Here is a 21,621-nt window from a genome sequence, read left to right as displayed (position 1 = left end):
GGTATTTATTATGCCTTCATGTCATAAGTTTGCTTAAAGCTTAAAGTCTGCTTAAAGCTTTAAGCCACTGATACAAGACCAGGTGGGAAATCTTTTATATATTTCATCAGTTGTTGTTTTATCAAGTGAGATTACAATTAAAGAATGATAGCTGCTTTACTTTATTGATCTTTTTTGTAAAAAAATTACTTAGTTAAGATGCACTAAAACGTACCCCAGTGCATGTATAGATTAAAAGTGGCCTTATGTAAAAATGAGGTACTTTTGACTCCACAGTGTCATCATCCATGTGTGATAGAGGGCCACTTGCCACCCTACTGTATGTGGGTTTATGGTCTGGTTGCTACATTCCCCACTCCTTTGTGAGGCTTCCTCTCTCTGAGTGCAGGTTTCAATCTCTAGATCTCCAAGCAGCCGGGTGTGCGTTTGCGTGTTTGTGTGGTTTACACTTTGTTTGTTTGTCTTTGTGACCGTGTCTTTTATCGTGGTGATCTTTATAGAGAGGGTCTAAAGCCACTGACCCTTGACGGCAGGCCATGTTAACACTAGTGCTGACCGTTTCAGTTAATTCATTGACAGGAAATAAAAGCCTTGTTTCCACTGAGCAGTCTGGTTCAGTTCAGTTCGTTACCCATTAGAACAATTATTTTTGCATTTTCATTGTCAAAAGTTGTTGATGGCACCAACAAAGCAGTTCACTTCTCTCCTGTTTTCTATAAACCCTCTGCTGAGGTTCCTAGCACACTGATCCAATACTAAAAAGTGGAGCTAGATACACTGCAGTCCATTGATTGGTCACTCTTGTAATACAGGGACTCAATGCATAAACCTGCCATTTTTAAATATCTAATTGACTGCGGCAGAGACTCTTATAACTCCGGCCTTTTCTTTTTTTGTTCTCAAAATTTTGGCGTTTACAACCTTTCCATGGAAAACCAGCAAGGTGCATATATTACTCTGCATCACCAAAGAAGACAGCGAAACAGTGAAAACTTGGCAGAGCACATGCACAGATATTATCTATCTGGTAACAACTCCACCTACTTTTAAAGTGTAATTTCTTCAGTGAAAACACCAAACAGATCTTGAGGGTTTAGGCACATGTCCATGAGTGTAGCAGTTCTAGAGGTGTGATACTAAAAGTGTTTGGTGAAAACACAGCTTAACTGAAAACTCTTTTTATTTTTTTTATTTATTAAGCAAAAATACAAGATATTCACTGCTCACATGTGAGGATTTGTCACTTTTCATTTTATATTTGATTGTAAGTTTAATATCTTTGGGTTCTGGGCAGCAAACACAACAAGTAACCATCACCTAAGAATTTTTGGAATTGTGATGCTGGTTTTCACAAATTAAATCACTGATTAATACAAATATTTACTTGATTTATCAATAAAGAAATACTCTACAGTTGGGACTGCTGAACAATCTACTTGTTTCATCATCTGGGGCATTAAACGCACTCAAGACACAAATACTACATTTCCACCATCTAAACATTACTAACATACTTAAATGAACTTCAGACCTTTCTGTGCCAGCACGTGAACTTGCCCTAGGCTCAAGGTGCCCCTGAGACACACACGCAGAGGGAGCACATACACAACATACAAAGAAACTCTTATCATTGTGGTTCCAGTGTAAACCACATCTACATTGCTGTAAGCTGGGCTGTGGGAAGGAAATAAGTCTTTGGAGAGTCAGAGCGGGAAATCTGTGCAGTGGGTTCCAATCTCCTGCTCTAGTGTTTGTTGACTTTAGCGTGGATCATGTGCCTAACCCACTTAAAATCTGTCAGAGTGTGTGCATGCCTGTGTGCATGCCTGCATGCTATGGAGGTGTGGAGCTCAGAGAAAAGGTGGCCGGTCTAAACCATTTACTCCCATCTTTCTTTGTCTGTCTCCTCCTTTCTCCAGTGACTATGATGCCTCCTTTTTAACCAAAAGACATGAGACTGAGAGGAAATGTGGATGTGAAATCACATCAGAGCTTTCTGTAAGATAATGAGATGACACAAAATGACAGAAGGCAGGTTTCCATTAACCCTCAATTGTGCAAATTGAAATTGTGAATATAAAATATGTCTAATGGAAACATTAGGCTCACATGAGGTGGTATTTCAGGCAATTCGAAGAAGCCATATTTTGCAAAACTGCAATTGAAACACTTTTTTCTCTTTCATAAGCCACATGATGCTATGGCTATGCTTTTCTGAATAGGAACCAGCTCTTCCAGGCATGATGGAGCCGGCGCTAAAAGAGGTGTTTTTGCATCACATAACTTGTAAAGCAGATCATCTGGACGTTCTGAATACACAATTCCTCTGTGAAATCGTAGACTATACCACCTCCCAAAAATCCCTCATACGTGCCTGCTACCATGTATAAGGGGCTTCCCTTTTCATCATCGCTCACATGACACGCCTACATTGCCTTAGATTGGAAATAATAACAGCTAGTGCGGTGGCTGAGATAGAAATAAACCTGCTAATATTTTGAATATCCATTGCCATGCTTCTTGGATTGTTATCGCAAGAGAAGAAGTGCACAACATTGAGACAAAAGCTGCAAAAATTCACTCAATGGAAACATGTCTCACGATTGTGTTTTATCGACATTTTGAAAATATTGCTTAAATTTTGTGCAAATCTGAAATGGAAATCTGCCTACTAACTGCCAAAGCAGAAGTTCCTCAGCCAAGCTATACCAAACAAAGAGATGTGACCATGAGTGGAAGCAGGTCTGGCCATAATAAAAGCAAAAAAGCGAAGATCTCAACAATAACGGTGTTGTCGGGGAAGGATTAACGGGCCTGGTGAGTTGTGTCCAGAGATATCTAAATCCCCGAAGGAGAGGGAGGGACAGGGGCATGGATGGATGAGTGACAGTTTGATGAAGGAGGCGTAGCAAGAGGGAAATTACACTCCTCTGTCTGCTCTGCTTCTCCTTCGTCTTCCCCCCTTCGCTGCTCTCTCATCATTAGTAAGGAGTTTTGCTCCGAGGTATTCCTCCTCAAATTACTTGAAAAAAGACATCCTCTTTTCTTTTGGCCCTTTCTCTTCCTCTGTCTTGCCCTGCAGGCAAATTCTACCTGTCAGATCAAAAAGGTAGCAGGTCTATACAACACAGTATCTCTCTCCCCTCACTCTTAAAAAGCCTTTTTTAATAAACATTAAAGCATGACAGTGACTGCAACAGAGAAAGAGAGTGAGAAAAAAAGAGGCATCAGGAGGGAGGGAGAGTTAATCAGTTTGCACCAAGGCCTGACAGCAGACAAAGAGATCTTGTTCTGGAGCAAAATAGGGTTTGGAAAAGATCGTGTGTATAGCGTCACTCTTGCTTGGATTGTTCAGGTATGAAGTCAGTGAGTCAGACTCCATGTTAGTGTCAGGAATCCTCTGTAACCAACAAATAAAGCCACTGTTTCTATGCTGCTCGCCAATACCTTATTAGAAAATATTTATGCACCCCTTCAGCAGTGATGTAAGTTATAAACACCTAACCAAGTAAACTTGTGACATACACAAATCCACACAGAGACACACTCACAACACACACCTTCTTCTCACACCCACGACTGATGGCTTGCAGTGTCACCGGTTAGACAGCTTTCCTGCACCCTGCCCTGCTAGTCAGCAAGTCGACCTCTCCCATGCACTTTAAGTCTATTTCACAATATTCTTCATATCTGCATATCTTCAAATATTTTACCTCTGCATATGTCATTGTTTTAGTCTTCTCTCTACTGACCGAAATATATTCAAGCACATGCCTATTGGGATGTTTCCCTTTTCTCTTTTCCCTTCTCCTTTCTGTCACAAATGAAATTCAAAGCCTGAGTTAGGAAACTTTTTAAAAAGCAATTAAAAGATGTAAACGGGCACACACATAAGACTTCCAGGATGTGTGGAAACTCCACAGAAAAAGCACTGGAGGCAAGTTGCACAGAAGCTCATTCTGTTGCCAATCAAAATAGAGCCTCTTCTTCACTGTACAGTGGTTTAATTATGAATATCAAACAAAAGCAACACTATCTTAATGTATGAACATCATTTTCCTGTTGTGACATAAACACAGAAAAGTTAATAGTATGATTAAACTAGCTCTTGCTTCCCACTCTCAGCATTAAAAACAGGATGGGTAAAAATACACTAGGAATGCAGTAAAACAGATGTAACTGCCCATCAGTTGTCCACAGTGGTATCATTTAAACAGTCTGTTTAATTACACAGTTACTCCCAGTCTGACCCCAGGTGTCATCATGTGACATAATTAGGCTAGTCCAAGCCAGAGGGTCAAAGCGAGTGTTTACTTACAACCAGCTGCCTTTAATACACTGAGGAGACTAATACGCATAATTTGAAAATTACACAATGAGTCTTTTGACCAGCAGCACAGTGCAGATGGGACCAGATATGCCAGACAGGGGCAAGGTTGTGCACTTGTGTGCACATGTATGTGTGTGTAGTTGTCCATGTTTGCTTGTGAACAGCAAAAGGAACTAACTAGTTAATCAGTCTAACAGTACGCCTGTGCTCTGTCAGCTGACTCTTCTAAACTAAGAGACTCCTCTCTGCGTGTCTTCAGGGCAAGAGGCCTCTCTGCTGATTCTCTTTTATCATTATTAACATCGTCTAATTCTGAGGATTTATGACTCTGGGAACACAGACAGTTTGGCTGAGCAAAAGCATGAGTAAAAACAGTAGATATCTGATAGTCCCAGACTTCTTAAAAAATGAAAAAGTATTAGTTCCTTAGAACAATAAAACAAACAAAATATTATAAGTCATTAATATTTACAACTACAATTAAACAGAAGCAAAGGTAATAAAAACGAAATAAAAATAAGACCTTGGAGGCTCTGGTCAAACTTTCGACAGCTGCAAATGATTTGAATCTTGTTTCAGAGACATATGCCAACAAGTATTGGCACATAGCCCTGATCTACTGGTACTGTATGCCTGTCTCCCCATATTAACATCATAGCTCTGAATTTGGGTGTGATTTCTGATCTGGACCTGTTTTTCTAAGAGTCATCTGATCAAGACAATCCAATCACATTTGCTCCACCTGTGAAACTTTTCCAATATTAAAAGCTGCCTAAAGTGAGCTATCATCCCAATCTGTGTTTCATCACGTCTTTATTAACCTGCAAAGCCATCACCCACACCACTCTAGTTCAAAATGAGGCTGTTAACTGACTAAATGCAACAAATGTGTATCATATCACACCCATCCAGGCCTCACTTAACTGGCTGTCTGACTTTAAGACCTAGTGATATAGCAGTTTACTCTGATTTAAATAATATTGCTCATGTTTCTCGTCATCATGAACAGTCTGATTGACTCTCAGAAACGTACGTAATCACACTCACATGCACATACTACACCCAGACAGGCAATGAGTCCCTTTGCACCTGCAGTACAATGTCTCTCCGACCTTCAATTAGACTGGGGGAATGTCAAACACTGATTAAGGAATGTTGCTTTCCCTTCCCTTTTTACAGAAGTAGCAGAGTGTTGAAATTCCAAAAGCGCTGGGAACAGACACACAGTGTGATTCACATCACATTTGATGAAATATGAGCAGGTTCATGAACCAGCTATGGTGTTTTCATAGGGAATTTTGGCTCGGGAGTGGCAATGCAATTATAAAGATAGCTCAGTCTTAATTACAAACTAAGCTAAGCTGTCAGAAAGTGGAAGGCATACATCAAACAGGCCACTGCTCTCCTTTACACTACAGCACTTTTCCCTTAATGATCTCATTTCACTGCCGGTAGTAGAAGAAACTTAGTTGCAAGTTTTTTCAAGTTTCCACAACAACATTGCATGTGCCAAAAAAAGAAAGACTACACTCACACATGCGGTAACCATGATTAGCCCACTTGTCACTTTGATTCAATCAACCAAGTTTCAGATTGTTTTTTCTCATCAATTCCACTCAATAGGTTACTTTCTCATGCAATAAAAACGTCTCGTCATCGTCTTCACATCCCCCTTCAATAACAAATCAGCGGGCAGTAAAATGTGTTGGCAACGCCTAGAGCTATCAATTCTGTAGCAACAAGAGAGCAAGTAACAAAACCCCCCAAATGTCCTAAATAACATCTTGGAGGTGGAAATGTGTGTATTGGTATTGTTCCCAGTACTGTTCTACTTTGTCAGACAGAGCAGTCTTTTATTCCCTCTTCCGTGCCTGAACAAAACCTCATGGTCCCGTGGACATGCTGGGGTTGATCTAAAAACCCTATTTCTGTACTGGCTTTCACATCCAACAATCCCCTTATGAGAGGTTTCTATTGCTGTGTTTCACATTTTTGTTCCAGTGTTGGAATGACAGAATGAGTCTAACTGAAAAGCCTGAGTGTTTGTCACAGACCCAGCCGGTCAATCTTACCTGCAGTATTCAGTGCCATTGCTGAAGGTCAGACATGTAGCGTTGTTAACACAAGGTGCCTTATCATCCATACATTGCAGAGCTGCAAGAGACAAAAGACAAGTTAGAGAGTGGATGATCAGAGTGGCACGTCATCTGCTAAACACTTGAAGTACTACAAATATCTGATAAATTACAAAAGGGAATTTTTAATTGAGCAATCCATAAACACAGACTTAAATATATTATCTTTACACACTGTAAAGTGTGGCAAGTGAACCTCAAAAGGCCAACCGCCACACTGGCGGATAAATGTTTGTCTCTGTCATATTTTGATTATCTCTTAGGGGCGCATCGCTCAGCTGCTCCTAAACTGCTCCTGTGTCTTTGTCACACACACACACACACACACACACACACACAGACGTGTGCCAGCCCCTGCAGCAAAACCTGACCGTCTTAAGCGCTACTTTTACTGCTCTGTTGGCATTACGGGAACACTGCTATACTATCGCTTGATGCCTGTCTGCTGTTAGCTTGTATTGCGTGAATACTTATGAAGGTTATGAAATAATAACACGAAGGCCCCGTTGTTTGAACCAAAACTGCAAACTCTTTTTTAGCATTGTCAGCAGCAGCACATTAGCCTCACTTCTTCTGTTCTTAGTGTTCACAATAAAAGCCTTACACATATACACTTCATCTTCGAGCTCAAGAGCTTATTCACATGCCAAGGCTGTGGTGATGAGCTGTTCAATATATTTAAACAATGATGCTTCAGATGGATCCGATGACATATTATACATTCAACATAATACATTATTATCTCAATGACATGTACTGAAACAAGTGTGAAACAAAAAATACTATTATTATTTTGGCTAGCGAAAAAATATGCTTGGCCAGTGGATTTTTTTTGATCATCCTGCCACCTTCGCTGGTGAGTCATAAAGTTCATTTTGGACACTACTTGTGTATCAGATAAACTGCCTGTTTAATTTACTTGAATGCTCCTCACAAACTGGGTAGCTCTGGCCTCTCCATTTCTGCTGAATTTCAAAGCTGAGTGGCTGAGCTCAAAACTCATTTTGGGTTTCCCCCCAGAAAATAAGTTCAGCAGAGGTGGTAAGATTCCCCCCACACACACTCCCCACCCCTCTGAGGGAAACCCTCCACGTAAGTTTCGTCTCCTTCTCGTCATCCTTAAAGAGATAATGCAGAAGGCTCGCCATCTAACCAACTATGCAAAGCCAGCCTGAAATAAGCCCGTGGTCACAGGGCGGCTGGATGGGCAGGCAGACTGAAATGAGCCGTGACGAAGACAACAAAGCCCAACTATCTCCCCGCCAATGAAACACTCATGGCCAGACACACCAGCTATTGTGTGGCCCACAAGACACACATGGCTCAAGTCATCTTTACACACACCATGCCGACCCAACATGAAGTGTGGTGATCTCAGTCCCAATGTGATATGGTAGTCACATGAATGAAACCACTGAAAAGTGTGTATGATTTATTAAGCAAAACAGCTTCTAATGTTTAGTGCTGGTTGCACAAATGTTGCTATATTAACATTTCGTTTCATTTATAGTTTCATGTGTTGATGTGTTGATGAATGCTCACTCTGCAGAACAGAGTTCTTTGTAAAAAAAAAAAAAAAAGGGTAGGTCAGCTGATTTCAAAGAAACTTCAACAATGTCACAAAACAGTCATTGCATTACAGGAAGTGAGCAATGGTGTTACTTCCTGTGCCTAGATTAATCACAGAGTCACTCAAGCTAAGGAGTCTTCATGAAGACACGATTATCAACCCTACTAGAGCAGGGGTTGAATAGTGCTTTAGAGCCAGGCTGACAGACATAGTTCATTAGACATGGGGATACCATACATAAACCACTGTGAAATTCATAATCCAACAAGCACGCACACATACGCATGCCTCTATGTAGACCACTGCACAGACATCCACTGTAATAAAATCAGTCGCTATCAGGCTGCAGCACAAGAGACCACAGAAAATACTCTGCTATTCTGGGACTATTTCTGAACTGAGAAGACTTACAGGATGCAAACTAGCTACGTGGCAACACATGAAAATCATGTACACACATAATAACAAAACACAGACAGCAGAAAATCCACACATATGCGGTTAGACCTGTGACACAGTAGAACTTTCACTTTTGGTCGTGATCAGGTATAAATTTAAATTTAATGCAAAATCATGTTGAATCTGCTTTTGAATGAATGAATGATAAAAAGGACATAAAATGTGATTACTGCACAGTAAATCTGGGCAATGCACTGGGATATGGCAGGACACTCACTCTTAGATAATTGCAAAATCAGCCAAAAAGGACAAAAAAGGGAGTACTGCTGAGGGGGTGGAGGAAAGGCTGAGAAGACCAATGCAAAAGGCAGAGGGAGTGAAAGAATGGAAGCAAGACAGCACAGACCGGAAAAAGCTACTCTCATCCCCCAAATGGTTTGACGAGCTTCCCATACATGATTTAGTCATGCCAGACGCAATGATCTTTCCAGATTTAAGACAGCCTGCTATTACACCATTTTAACACACACACACACACACACACACACACACACACACACACACACACACACACACACACACACACACACACAAATCAATTACCCCACGATGTAGAGGTCACAAATTCCCAGACTGAATGTTTCGAAAAGCTTTCAGCAACCCATCTCTCTGAAGTAAAATAAGCAAAATATTCCCACACATTATAATGACCGACCAGTGTATTGTGATCCAGACTCATATCACCACCAGCTTTGTTTCCTTTTTACCTTGCTTTTCTCACACTTCACTATCAATGAACCATGGACAGGAAAAATTCCCAGGAATGAGAGTCTTGATAAGACCCAATCGACAAAGTCAACAGTGAAACTACAGACAGATGGTGTGAGCTGAGAAAAAACACACATTACCTGACCGAATGATCACTATTATTTGGACCCCTTCAGATCATGTCATGTCCACTTTATTTTCACTCACTACAAATGCATCCTCCAGCTTTGTGTGAGTGTTGTGTTTGTTTAAAGGTGATGGGGGGAAGAGGAGTTGAAGTGGAGAACAAAAGGAGATTTACAGTCAGTACATTTACATGGTTTTAGAAAAAGTTGAATTATTGTGTCAGTCCTACCAGAACTGGTCTTTTAAAATACACGTAAACATATTATTCCAACTTAAATCGGACAAAATCCAATTTCTTTAAGTCAGACTTAGACGCCCAAATAATTTGATTGGAAATAGAGGTACTCCATCATGTAGTCAGACTTTAACTGGCCTACGTATTGTGCATGTGCTCCTATTGCGATGCCAACCTCCCTCAGGTGAGAAATGGCCCGCGTTCCTTATTTATGAGGGGGAAGGGATGCTGCAAAACTAGGCATTTAAAAAAACAAAGTGAAAATACAGGCAGTCATGAAGGACTTATGTTTTAATTATGGCTTACGTTAGGGACATACAACTTTAAAAGGTAGTATTTTATATTTATCTTAAATAAAAAAAAGTCACACTCCAGCCATCCTCCTCCTCTGATAATGTAAGTACTGTCCCACAACACCAGAACAAAGGCTTAGTGATGTACTGCTGTAGACAGGGTCGCAGCAAAACAAATTTGAAACGCCCCAAAAAATTAATATCAGTTTGGGTGAATATTATAATTGAATATTTGCTCCAATTTACCTTACACAATAGCTAATGGAGGCAGTGGTAGACCAACAAGTCACTTGTTCGGTAGAGTGTGGCTCTTTTTCTCAGTGGAGTCTGGTGTTTTTGATATAATGGCTTCAAATCCACGTTGGTAACGGCTGTTTCACAGCAAGGAAAAGCAGTGAAAATATCCTCAATTCAGTATATACTTAAACTGATACAGATTTTTTAGTTGGCTTAAAACTAATCAATTGAAGCAGAGTTTGCTCAGTGCCATTTGATTATATGTATGTGACGTGGCAGTTTTCCAGCCCTAAGTTATTGTTAATACATAGTTATGATTGTGATTCAATCTATGGCATAAACTATAAATAATACAGGTTTATTGCAACTAGCTAAAAGGGGGCATATCTCCAGCTGCCCTTGAGTCGAACATACTTCCATCAATAAATGGATTCTTGGCCTGTGCTTGTATACTGGGACAAGGACAGTTGGTCAATTAAATGGCCTAATTGAGCTATAATCGTCGCTTGAATAAACTGTGCATGTAAACGTACTGAGAGTCCGCAGTCTTATGGGACTGGGAGGAGAGCTGTGTCTGATCCGAGCTGATGGAAGATCTATCTGTAAAGATGCCAGTGTGAAAACAGAGTCAAGATACACAGATGTCAAAGCGCTTTTCTCAAACTTTCCTCAGTGACTTCAATATGATAATAATACTAGTACTGTAAAGCGCCTGTCAAACATAGTTTCAAAGTGCTTCCAAGAGAAAGAACAAAAGAGACAAAATTGTATACAAAGAATACTAAAATGTTTACAAAAAGAAGGAAAACCTTCTCTGCTGAGGGTTTTGGTATGCAGATGTAGCAAAGGAAAACTATTATGGTTGCTGTGTGGAAAATCAGGGTTCATCCAAGCTGTAGCAACAGGTCTGTTTCCATCCACCTGTTTTATATGCATTTTTAAAAGCTGAACAAAAGCAGAAAGTGCCCAAATAAGGATAAAAATAGCAAAAGGTACATAACCACAAAGTCCCTAATTTGATTGCAGGCAGGGGCTGTTTTTGTGTGCCAGTTAACTCTGTGTCATCACACTGGCTGACAGAAACAACACAGTCTACACAAGAATCAGAGGAGACTTCTTATTTCAAAAATGAGGGTAGCCGGGGCACCCTTTGGCTCAGAGGATGGAGCGGGTTCCCCCATGTGTGGAGGCTGGGGCCTCGCTGCTGCGGCCGCAGGTTCGATTCCGGCCTGGTCCCTTGCTGCATGTTGTCCCTCCTCTCTCCCCCTTTTACACTTCACCTATCCTATGCAATAAAGGCATAAGAAGCCTAAAAAATAATCTTTAAGAAAAAAAAAAGGTTGGAAGCAGAAATAAATTGCCACAATTAGCCTTGTAACTTCTGAAAAGGTGAAACAGAAAAACAACAATGGCTTTTTCTTTTAGGAGCTCTAGATCAAAATGTTGAGTTACAGAAGTGAGCAAAAGTTGGAAAAATTAATTTAAAAAGTTAGTCCTGCATCAGTAAAGCAGTCAATCAGCTAACGTTCACCTGACATAACCTCACCCAGCCCAAGGGTTCGACATTGCAAAACACTTCCTAGTTTTTAGAGTATTTAAAGTACTAGTAAAATCCTGTCATTGTTGTCACAGTAGGCTTGATTAGCATCATAAACAGAAGTGAGGATGACGCTAATTAGGTTTGTCAAAGTTTTAAAGGAGACTGCCATATCTAAAAGCACTGAGACAACTCAAGACAATGTATCCTATTGATATTGGTGTGAAAAACTCAAGGTCTGAACACAAAACTTTGATCTCCTGGCTTTTAAAGTAGTACCGGCATCAGGTAAAATTTTCTATTCGCCTTTTTGGTTTATGGCAGGGTTTCCGACACATTGATTAATTTTTGGCAGCCCACCACAATTAAAACATCTGCCGATTGTTTATTTTTTGAGGTGGACCATTCATTAGAAGCACTAATATAATTACCCTTTAGTTATTCTATACACCACTCAGAGCACAGCCTGCATTGCGTTAACGGACCCACAAAAATGTCTTAATTTAGAGCGGGGACACAGAATGTCAGCTACCGGCCCACATAGATTTTACTTCTGTAGGAAACACTGAAAATACCTGCAAAACCAATGACATTCCCATCAGCCACAGCTGAACTGTGAGTGTAATGCTAGTTAGCTAATGTTAGCATGCTAAAAAGCTAAACTAAGATGGTAAACATTATAACTGCTACATATATACTGGCATTATCATTAGGCAACCCTGCCTACAGCAATCAGACTGTACAATACAGAACTGTATATATATATAAAATGTATTTTTTATTGTAAATTCTGCATTTATTTCGTTGATAACTGTGAGCATGAATATTAAATGTCATGTCAGCATGCCTATGTTGGTTTAGCATTTAGCTCACCATCGTTTCTGAGTGCAGCCTCAAGAATTTGCTGGCTGTAGATTGTTATTATTTACTTAACTTGTGTGTATAATCAGCAGTTTCTCTCTTCATTTAACGTTTCGCTTTCTATTATTAGAAGCATTTATTAAACTATCGTCATTGCCAGAAGACTTTGGTTTTGTAAACTGCGATGAACCGCAGCAACCACAACTACTTTTGAACACATGGTAACATGAATTCAAGATAAAAATAAATTTTAAACTATTCCTAAAAATTGAAAATGCTGAGCCGTGAGCATGAATGAAAAGAAGGCAGAAATCACGGCCTGTTAAGACCTAGGGAGAAAAAAACGAGAGAGGGAGAGTCAGGTTGTTGTGCTCAGCTGGCATTACACTGGTTCCTCCCTCAGCACTCGCCACCGCTTTGTCACCGACACCACAGCGGGTCCCTAGCGGGATCCAGACATGTCATGAGAAGAAAAAAAGGACTGTCAAGGAGGCAGAAAGGGTCGGAGTGAGAGAGAGAGAGATAGATGGGCTTTGGAGCTAATAGCTGTGGATTGAGATGGGGAAGTAATTAGGAGCTTTCAGACAAAGACTACACACGAATGGGTGTCCCTGAGCCCTGGCACGCATCCATACAGCAGAGGGCAGGAAGTTGTTCGCGCTGAGTGAGGAAGTAACCCCATTTCCTGGAATTGCTGTACAAGCCTCTATATCCAGCAGGCCAAACAGTCGTCATGGTAACTTGCAATAAAATACCCTTAGCTCAGCATGGAAGGAGGGAGATGAGGCTCAAACTAAACACTATAACCCTGAGGGAAGCTTTACTGGCCCACACAAACAGCAGAGCAAGCTAGCAGACAAACCAAGCCGGGGCTTTAAGGCTTTAGTCTCCTAGGTCAAATTCAGTTTAGAGGGTGGTGACATACTGTAAGAAACAGATCAGTGCCAACAGAAATAGCAAAAGTGTGTGATTACTCAGGATGTCTCGAGTTCATCTCCTGGATCTCTATCAGGGCAGATCAAGACATTTTAAATGCAACAGTATCTGCATTATCAAACCTGATCCAGTTCCGATCCTTTGTTAAATGTAACCCATTGCACTCTGGGTAAACCAGCTGTCAAAGGCGCCCTTCTAAATGACACTAAAACACTGAAACTTATTCCTAAACCTATTCAACACAAAGTCAGGAGTGAACCACAGACTAGCATAAAAGACAAAGCTGCAAGTAGTGTCAGTTAATGAAAGTGAAATTAAGATGGTGGACAAAAATCTTAATGGGACAGCCCCAGTAATTACACTCCCAACCTCCCAAATGAGACGGTCGCTTTGCTGTTGTAATCACGTAGAAAAGTTGGGAAAGACTCATCTACAACTAAGTGCGAGCCTGCTGGCTCAGTGTGTGTGCTGGAGAGAAAAAAAAGAGGCAGACAGAAACCGGGAGAGCAGACTAGACAAGGCAAATGCAGGGACTTTCCCTTGCTCATTCATATCCTAATTTTTTTCTGTGATTCAAAACTTTTACTATGACTTAAAAAAAACAACTAAGGAGTATTGTGCAGACATGTTAAGTTACCATCCATTTGTGGATTGTTTAAACTACACAGAGTAGTATCACAATACCCATTACTAGGAATTTTGACATGCTGTGTTCAAAAAATACATTTCTAAACAACATGTAAATAACTCACGTATCTAATCATGATATCATGTCTGCAGAATATTTAAACCACCCACCACCGGTTATGAGACAAGTGGAACATCATGGTTAGAAATTAACTTTTTGTCCACCTAGCTCTGTGGCTGGTGGATTCCAAAATCTGCTAGTAACTCAAGAGATGACCTTTGTTGTTTTGACTGGTGAATGAAGCAAATCTAGCACACATTAACGTACTTGGCTGGTGTCTGGTGCGTAATTCAAACACTGGCTAACATACTCTTGAGGTAGAATTTATTTTACTATTTAAGCGGGGTGACCATGGACAGAATTCAAAATTATAACAGCTTTTCCTCAATATTAATGTTTTGATATTATGAATTCAGAAGCAAGTAGTACAAAGTGAAACTCCTTGTGCCCTACTGAGTCAAATGCTTTTTTCAGAGTGTGCATTTAACAACTCATGCTGTGACAGATTCTGGTAAAAAATGTATAGTATAGACATGATGAGGGGAAAAGTTAATAAACTGACAATGGCAGTGTATCAGTTGCACTGGACATTTTCAAGAAAGGTTATTCATTTGTCAATGCAAAGTATCTGTAGTGAGATGAATTAACTTACTTCTAATGCAAACTGAACATTTCCTACTGCTGAAGCTTTACAGTAAAAGCATTTAACTGCAAATTATTTTGTTACAAATTAGTCACAGCAGATACAATTTGTCAGTGTCAGTGTTGTTAATGAGATTATTGATTTATTTATATATATTATATATTATATCTATATGAACCCTGAGTCTGGGATAAAGGATTGAATGTGAATATGAACAGCGCTGCTGATACTAAAATGCCTCTACAAAAGTGGACAACAGTTATTTTCAGACTTTTTTGACAGCGGATCAGTTTGAAATACTGTAGGGAGCTATGGAATAAGAAGGAGCAGCTACACTAAGCTGCAGGCGACAGGTCTTATAAGTCTAACTTTTTTGCAACGTAATAAACTCCTTTCACCTCATTAGCGTTATCAGGTTCCCCTATTATCACTGGATTTAAATCTGAAATATGGCCAAATAGGTGCTTTTACTTTGTGCTTTGACACCAAATCCTCAGCCATCATCTTGTCAGTCAACTCTCCTTACTCTTGTCATGTGATAGGTAAAATTTGACTCCTGCTTCTCTGTGCAGTGCCTCTGCTGCTGTACGGCACAGGCATATTCGATTTAAAATTATAGCTTCCGTCACCCGACTAAGTATTACTAAGAATGCAAACAGCAGTGGGGACAGTGGCAAGTAAGATTTAGATGTTTGCCCAATCACCGTGCAACACCTAAGCTATTGCAAGTACAATCAGCAATGACAACAACGAAAACCCATATTTCAATATGAGATGTATTTTCTCATATCAAGATACACGGTTGGTTAGCTATTACTTTTCTCTCTCTCCCCTAGTGTTGCTTTTTTCAGACTCTGAGACAAATACAACCTTTTCATAGTTACAGAAGAGATTTATTAAAGACAAAAGGTTTATAATTGGGTGACAAACAGAATGTGCAAATGGACTTTTGCTTGACCAGAGCCAATGTATTTCTATCACTGTCCAATATTAACTTTTTGACTCACTGGCCAAGGTGACTGGTAGATGAAAAAATCCACTGACCAAGCATATTTTTACCGTCCAAAATCATGAATAGCCTTTTTGTGTAACCTAAACTTCTTTCAGATTTCATTGTGATCATAAAGCCGATTTCTATACACTGGCCAATTGTTATAGTTACATTCTGTTTTAACCATGAGACTGAGTCCTGCATAAATTTATTTGGCACAGGTTACCAGTACTTCTAAGAAAAGTTTCAATTCATTAACATGTTCCAATTCGTTTTAAAAAAAAGTTTAAAACAGTCTAGTTAATGTATACCCACTTCCAAGCTCTGAAATGAAATGTTTATATTCTAAAAATTACAAATGGTTGTTACATATGCCTGAACTAATACAGCGACCCATTGCAAAGCAGTTTCCCTCCTTCTCCTACCTGATGTGTGCCCTGCTTGGTTCATTACTCTGTGCGCCCTGCCTGCCTATCTCCAGGATTACGGGGCTGCGTTGGCCAAGGAATGCAGGCTGCAGTAATTCCCTGTTAATTTGCTAACCTGTTCAACAGTGCAGACACAACGCTCTGTAATCCCCTTGACCTTCATAGCCACAAACACCACCTCCTATAGTAACAGTGCATGTGGTTCATGGGGGGCATGCACCTACCTTCATTCACATTCTGACTGGTATTAATTTAATGTGTGAGGATCAAAGTCACTCACAGCAAACTGGTCAAGCAGGCATTGGCACCATATTAGCACTGTGAAGCAAAATGGTAACAGGCTCATGACTGTGACTTCCACCTCTTCTGCTATGCATTTCAACTTCAAGACCTTAATCACACGAGGTCTATAAGTTTACATCTATTCTAAGCTACCATGGCTACAGAGGCACACACATAACATGCATGAATGTGTGCACATAAATACAGACATGCATCTGGAGGGCAGTAGCGCAGATGTTCACTGACTCATACACATTATTTACTACTATCTCCCACTACAACCAACAAGTACTGTACTGAAACACACATGTGGAGGCCTGGTTTTTTAACTACACTACTAATCAAAAGGGTGGAGAAGGCAGTGCTGAATATAACATGAAACATGGGCACAGAGAAGCAATGTGAAATGCATCTTACAAAGACTGAAGGGCGTTGATGAAAAGAGATAAGAAAGAAATCAAAGGAGAAAGCTTTGAGGGTGTGACAGAAAAGATGTCTTAAGCCACATTAATAACACAGCCACAAGGCAGTGGGTAGAGCTGGTGGTCAGTAAATAATGCAGAGTTGTGGGTAGCTCAATAAATATCTTTGTCTTCGGAGGATAGGGCGAAGCATGGCGCAGATAAATCACATTTCACACCAGGCTCCAGCTTGGGTCAGATACAAGTAAACCATGGGCGGCACAATTGCTGGCCTTTGTCGGTTTGCATCCACAATGCAATACGTACACACACGCAAATAGATACGCACACGCACGTCAGCTGTTTGCCGTTCGCACTGGGCAAATATATGCAACCATCCACATACCCACACTATAGGAGGTTACACTATGTCGTGTGCCACAAAGATGGCACCTACGCTACCTCAAAAATCAGATTAACATTCAACTACAACACTGGCCTCTACCCTACAAACTCGAGTTGATAAGCAACAAAAATATGGTGTGAAGTTACCAGAAGCACAGAAAACAAGGAAATAAACAGGCATATGCATGTCATTGTTGCTGTTTTTCTGTTGTTGTTTGTTTGGGTTTTTTTTTTTGCACTACCTCTGACAACCTAAATCTATCTTACAGTAAGCTTGCTGTTTTTCTTTTTTGACATTACCTGCGGCAACTTAAAAATATTGCTATTACTGTTTGTATTGTTATTTGGGGGGGGGGGGGTTAAGCAATGTTTTCAGCTAAGTTCGCAAAGCAAACCATGGGAATTTCTTGACAAATACCAATGTTCCCTCCGGTATGCTGTTACTGGTAGTTAAAGAATCTGTCACATATCACTCTTTGCAGTCAGGGCTTAATAACACGGAGCAAAAAGAAAATACAGACACTTCATCTACTTCAGACAATAAGATCCCCCATTTCCACTTTTTCAGAAATAACATGCTTTAGCTGCTGCTGTTGCGTGCAAGGTTGTGATCATCATAAGCGTTTCCACTTATCAACTTCACAACAGGGGATCATTGTTGTAGCCCACAATACTGTGGTTCTGATTAGGAGTAAGGTCAAACTGTTACTCCCCAACTGAGCTGTGATGCAATAAATTGACTGGCCTGAGATGTGTTATCAAGCAGATTGAGGAGAGAGAAAGGGTTTTTATTTTTTATGATCAGCAGTTTGCAGCTGTTTTCTGATGCACTCTTATGCACCATATTGACAATGCTAATGCAAACCTGCTGCTTCACATTAAAAGCTTTCAGCTGGTAAACATTTGGCATGCTTTTACTGAGAAGAAGCTAGAGGATATGCAGCTGTATGTGTGTGTGTGTGTGTGTGTGTGTGTGTATATATATATATATATATATTTAATTTTATATATATATATATTTAATTTTTTTTTTTTCTGTAGCCCAATCCGATAGCTAGCGTTACCCTGGTTCCCTCGTCAATAAGCCCATTTTTCAGTTAGATTTTGAATCATTGCAGAAAATAAGCTAAAATAATATTCACAAATGGACACTTTCAGGAGTTTTTAAGCCTAAATGCAATCACAAAAAGTAAAACACTTATGTTAGGCTAAAACGGACTTCACACTGGTCGCATCGTTGTCGCACCGAGGCGTTAAGTTCATGTTCAGTGCGGCTCAGGGTGATGACATCCTGTAGTTTCATTTAGCTACTTGTTAGCAACTGCCTGTTTAAAGAAACACAAAAGATTGAAAGGGTGGTGAGTGGGGTATTAACTGATGTTTTTTATGCCGCAGAACAAAATGTTTAAGGTCTCTTTAGCTTGTGTTAACTATAGACCTTATCTCAGGCTTCTAACCAGAAACCCATTAAAAAACCCAATGACCTAAAAACAAGGGAACAGGTGTTGCTGAATTGCTAACAGATTTCTGAGTTTTAGGATTCATTACTGGGGTTCTCCAATTGTCACAGCAGTTAGCAAAATAGTATTTGCTAAAAATTGGTCTACACAGAAAAATGCACACATTTTTACCCAGTTTTGTTGGTAAATCATTTTCAAATGTTGCAAACAAGAAACGGTAAAACATAAAAAACCCACAATGATCTGGTTAAATAAAAAGCTGCAGACTACAGGCACTTATTGCAGCATGGGTAAACCTCAAACTTCCTTCTTGTCACTAAGGTAAACAACACCTTCTTCCATGCCATCCTGTCATATGGAAAACCACTCGTGCCTTGCACGCATCCCAAACTGTGGTCATAGTTGTGCATGGTTCAGCATCTACATTACAGCATTACGTCGCTGTGTCGCAACAATTTGGATGTTCAGATTTAGCGGGAAAAGGGGTAGGTGAGGATCGAGAGAGGAGGGAAAAGAAAATCATGGTGCACAAAGCATGCATGCGTGTGTGCGTGTGTGTGTGGGTGTGTATGTGTGTAAGAGAGAGACAGGGAGAGAGAGAGACTGAGCAGATAGGGAGGGAGGAATGTCAAACACCAACAACATTCCACTGCCTCTCCTTGCACTGCCTGCAGCACTTTCACATTGTCTTTTCTTCTTTTGTGTGACTTCTCTGTTCACAAGTCACCTATAGTGTGCAAAAAAAACGTGACAAAGAATAGCAAGGCTACATACATCAACTCTGAGCTAAAAGGCAAAATACGAAAAAACATGACACGAAATCAGTTTCATATTTAAGGCTACAAAAAAAGTTACAGACTATGTCTTAGTGCACATTTCTTAGAGCAAACACACAAACACCTATAATTAAAAAAGACCATTAATATATTATAAGGGATAATAGTGAATGCTTGCTTAATTTTTGTGATTTCAATGCATGAGAACCATTGATTCATCCCCCTAATCCACTGTGAGTTGACCCATCACCTGAGTATTTTTGGACCTGCAATTGGACTCCAATTAGTGGGCACTAACTAGCACTTAATTAAAGACTACACTATAAAGTAAACCAGTTATTCCTACATATGCATTTTTTTGATAGACTGCAATGGCAAATATTCAATGCAGGTGCCCAATTTGAGTGATCAAGATCTCCATTAACACCTGAGTCATGTGTAAGAATATCACAAATATTTCTTTGTTTTTACACCCATTCCTACCCTACTTATTTCATAATTTAGAGCTTAAACACAGTATGCTTGACAATCAACCTAAAGTTATGAGCTGCAGGATGGTCAAAGACTTGTGTCAGTGTTGTACACCTATGTTAATAGACAAGTGGGGTGTTTTAAAGAAAGAAAAGTTGGTTTCCATGTGAAACTTGAGCATAATGACATTAGTGGATATGTGTCCTAAAATCCAGATTTGATCATCTCCTTCGCCACTGTAAAAACTCTTAATACAGCAGGGTAGCCCAAGTTAAGTGTCCATTTTGAATTCTTGCTCTCACTGTTTAACATCTGGGCAGCGGTGAGACAAAGCTCAGACTGAACTAGTAAGCCATAATATCCCTATTAACCAAACCTTAACCCTTTAAATCATACACAGGGGGATTTAAGCTGCACTGTTAAAGGCCTTCTGGAGATGTGCAACCAATTCTAATGTTTCAAATTATGTGAAAAGGGGCCAAGATAGTATTAATATTTTGGTAATAGTGATAAAAAAAAAAAAAAGAAATATGCAGCCTTATGATGTTACTAAAAGTGATTATAGTGACACACTCACCACAATAAAGACGTAAAATCAGAGACGTTACGTTAGCTAGCGTAATGTTTTGGGGCATTCCAGCACCTTTCCAAGCGCCGCGAGAACAACACAATAACCACAAAATGCGGTTAAAATGCTTCCCATAAATGTAGCCTTCCATATAAAGTTAATTCAAGGAACAAGTTTTGTTTTATGAGAATATATTTTCCAACTAACTCACCTAGCTAGTTAAACGTAAGTGTACAGGCACGTTAGTGATGCTATGTCTGCCCCGTGCCCCGCAGATGCAGAAGCAACAAAACGTGATCATGACAACTTAGGAATTATTTTTAAAGATGATAATACAGCTTTATAATGATCGACAACTTACCCAAGGTGAGTTGAATGAAGCAGAAGACGAAGACTAGTGATTTGCCCGTGAGGAAACCGGGGATCTGCTCCATATTTTCTGTAAAATCCACATAAGGTCGCCAGCCCAAAGTTGAGCTGTCTCCCGGGACGGTTAGTTCTCAAAAAAAGTCTCGCTGAAAACGACTCGCACACTATAAACAGAGAAAAATGCACCCGTACTGCCGATTTACAACATTTTAGTAATTTTTTTACATGTGTACTAAGAGGCGTTAAGTTAAAACACCGATTAAAATACACAATTTAACTTCTGATAGTCACACACGGCATCGAAAAAGTCTTCCACCTCTCCGCTCAGCAGTCACTGAAGTCACTGAGAGGGAAGAAACAAAACACATATCCTTCCGCTGAAGTCAGCGGGGATCTATCGACGGGCTGAAAAGATGGTAAAAGTTTGTTTAAAAGTTTATATATAAACTACAGTGTTTGTGGCTGCCTTATAAAATTCGCATTAATCGATTCAATTGTTTATTTTATCTCGGAAGCGACATGAAAACGCACTAGGACGCAAAGTTTTTTTTCTCTGTGTCGCCGCGGCGGAGGAATTTTTTTTCTCATTTTTCTACTTCTCGGAGCCTGGTATGACTCAAAGTTAACCCGTTCAATGATTTCTTTTCTTTTCTCCTCCCATGAATTGCACGTTTTTCCCCGATTTGTCTTTGAACACCCATTCTTTACTTAC

At 40.0% G+C, this 21,621-nt stretch overlaps 1 protein-coding gene across 1 annotated transcript in view; it reads right to left on the bottom strand.

Annotated features, from left to right (window-relative positions):
* notch2 (notch receptor 2) overlaps positions 1 to 21,251 on the bottom strand; it is a 55,058-nt gene extending 33,807 nt beyond the window's left edge. Inside the window, exons 1-2 of the mRNA XM_042481852.1 lie at positions 20,902 to 21,251; positions 6,403 to 6,484 (exon numbers count right to left, since the gene is read on the bottom strand). Coding sequence (XP_042337786.1) covers positions 6,403 to 6,484; positions 20,902 to 20,974 — 155 coding nt within the window. The 5' untranslated portion in view covers positions 20,975 to 21,251. The remainder of the gene's footprint in view (positions 1 to 6,402; positions 6,485 to 20,901) is intronic.
* Positions 21,252 to 21,621: the final 370 nt, after the last annotated feature.

This window comes from Plectropomus leopardus, chromosome 3, assembly GCF_008729295.1.
Source record: "Plectropomus leopardus isolate mb chromosome 3, YSFRI_Pleo_2.0, whole genome shotgun sequence".
Taxonomy (NCBI): Eukaryota; Metazoa; Chordata; class Actinopteri; order Perciformes; family Serranidae; genus Plectropomus; species Plectropomus leopardus.
This window is presented reverse-complemented; position numbering and strand designations above follow the sequence as displayed.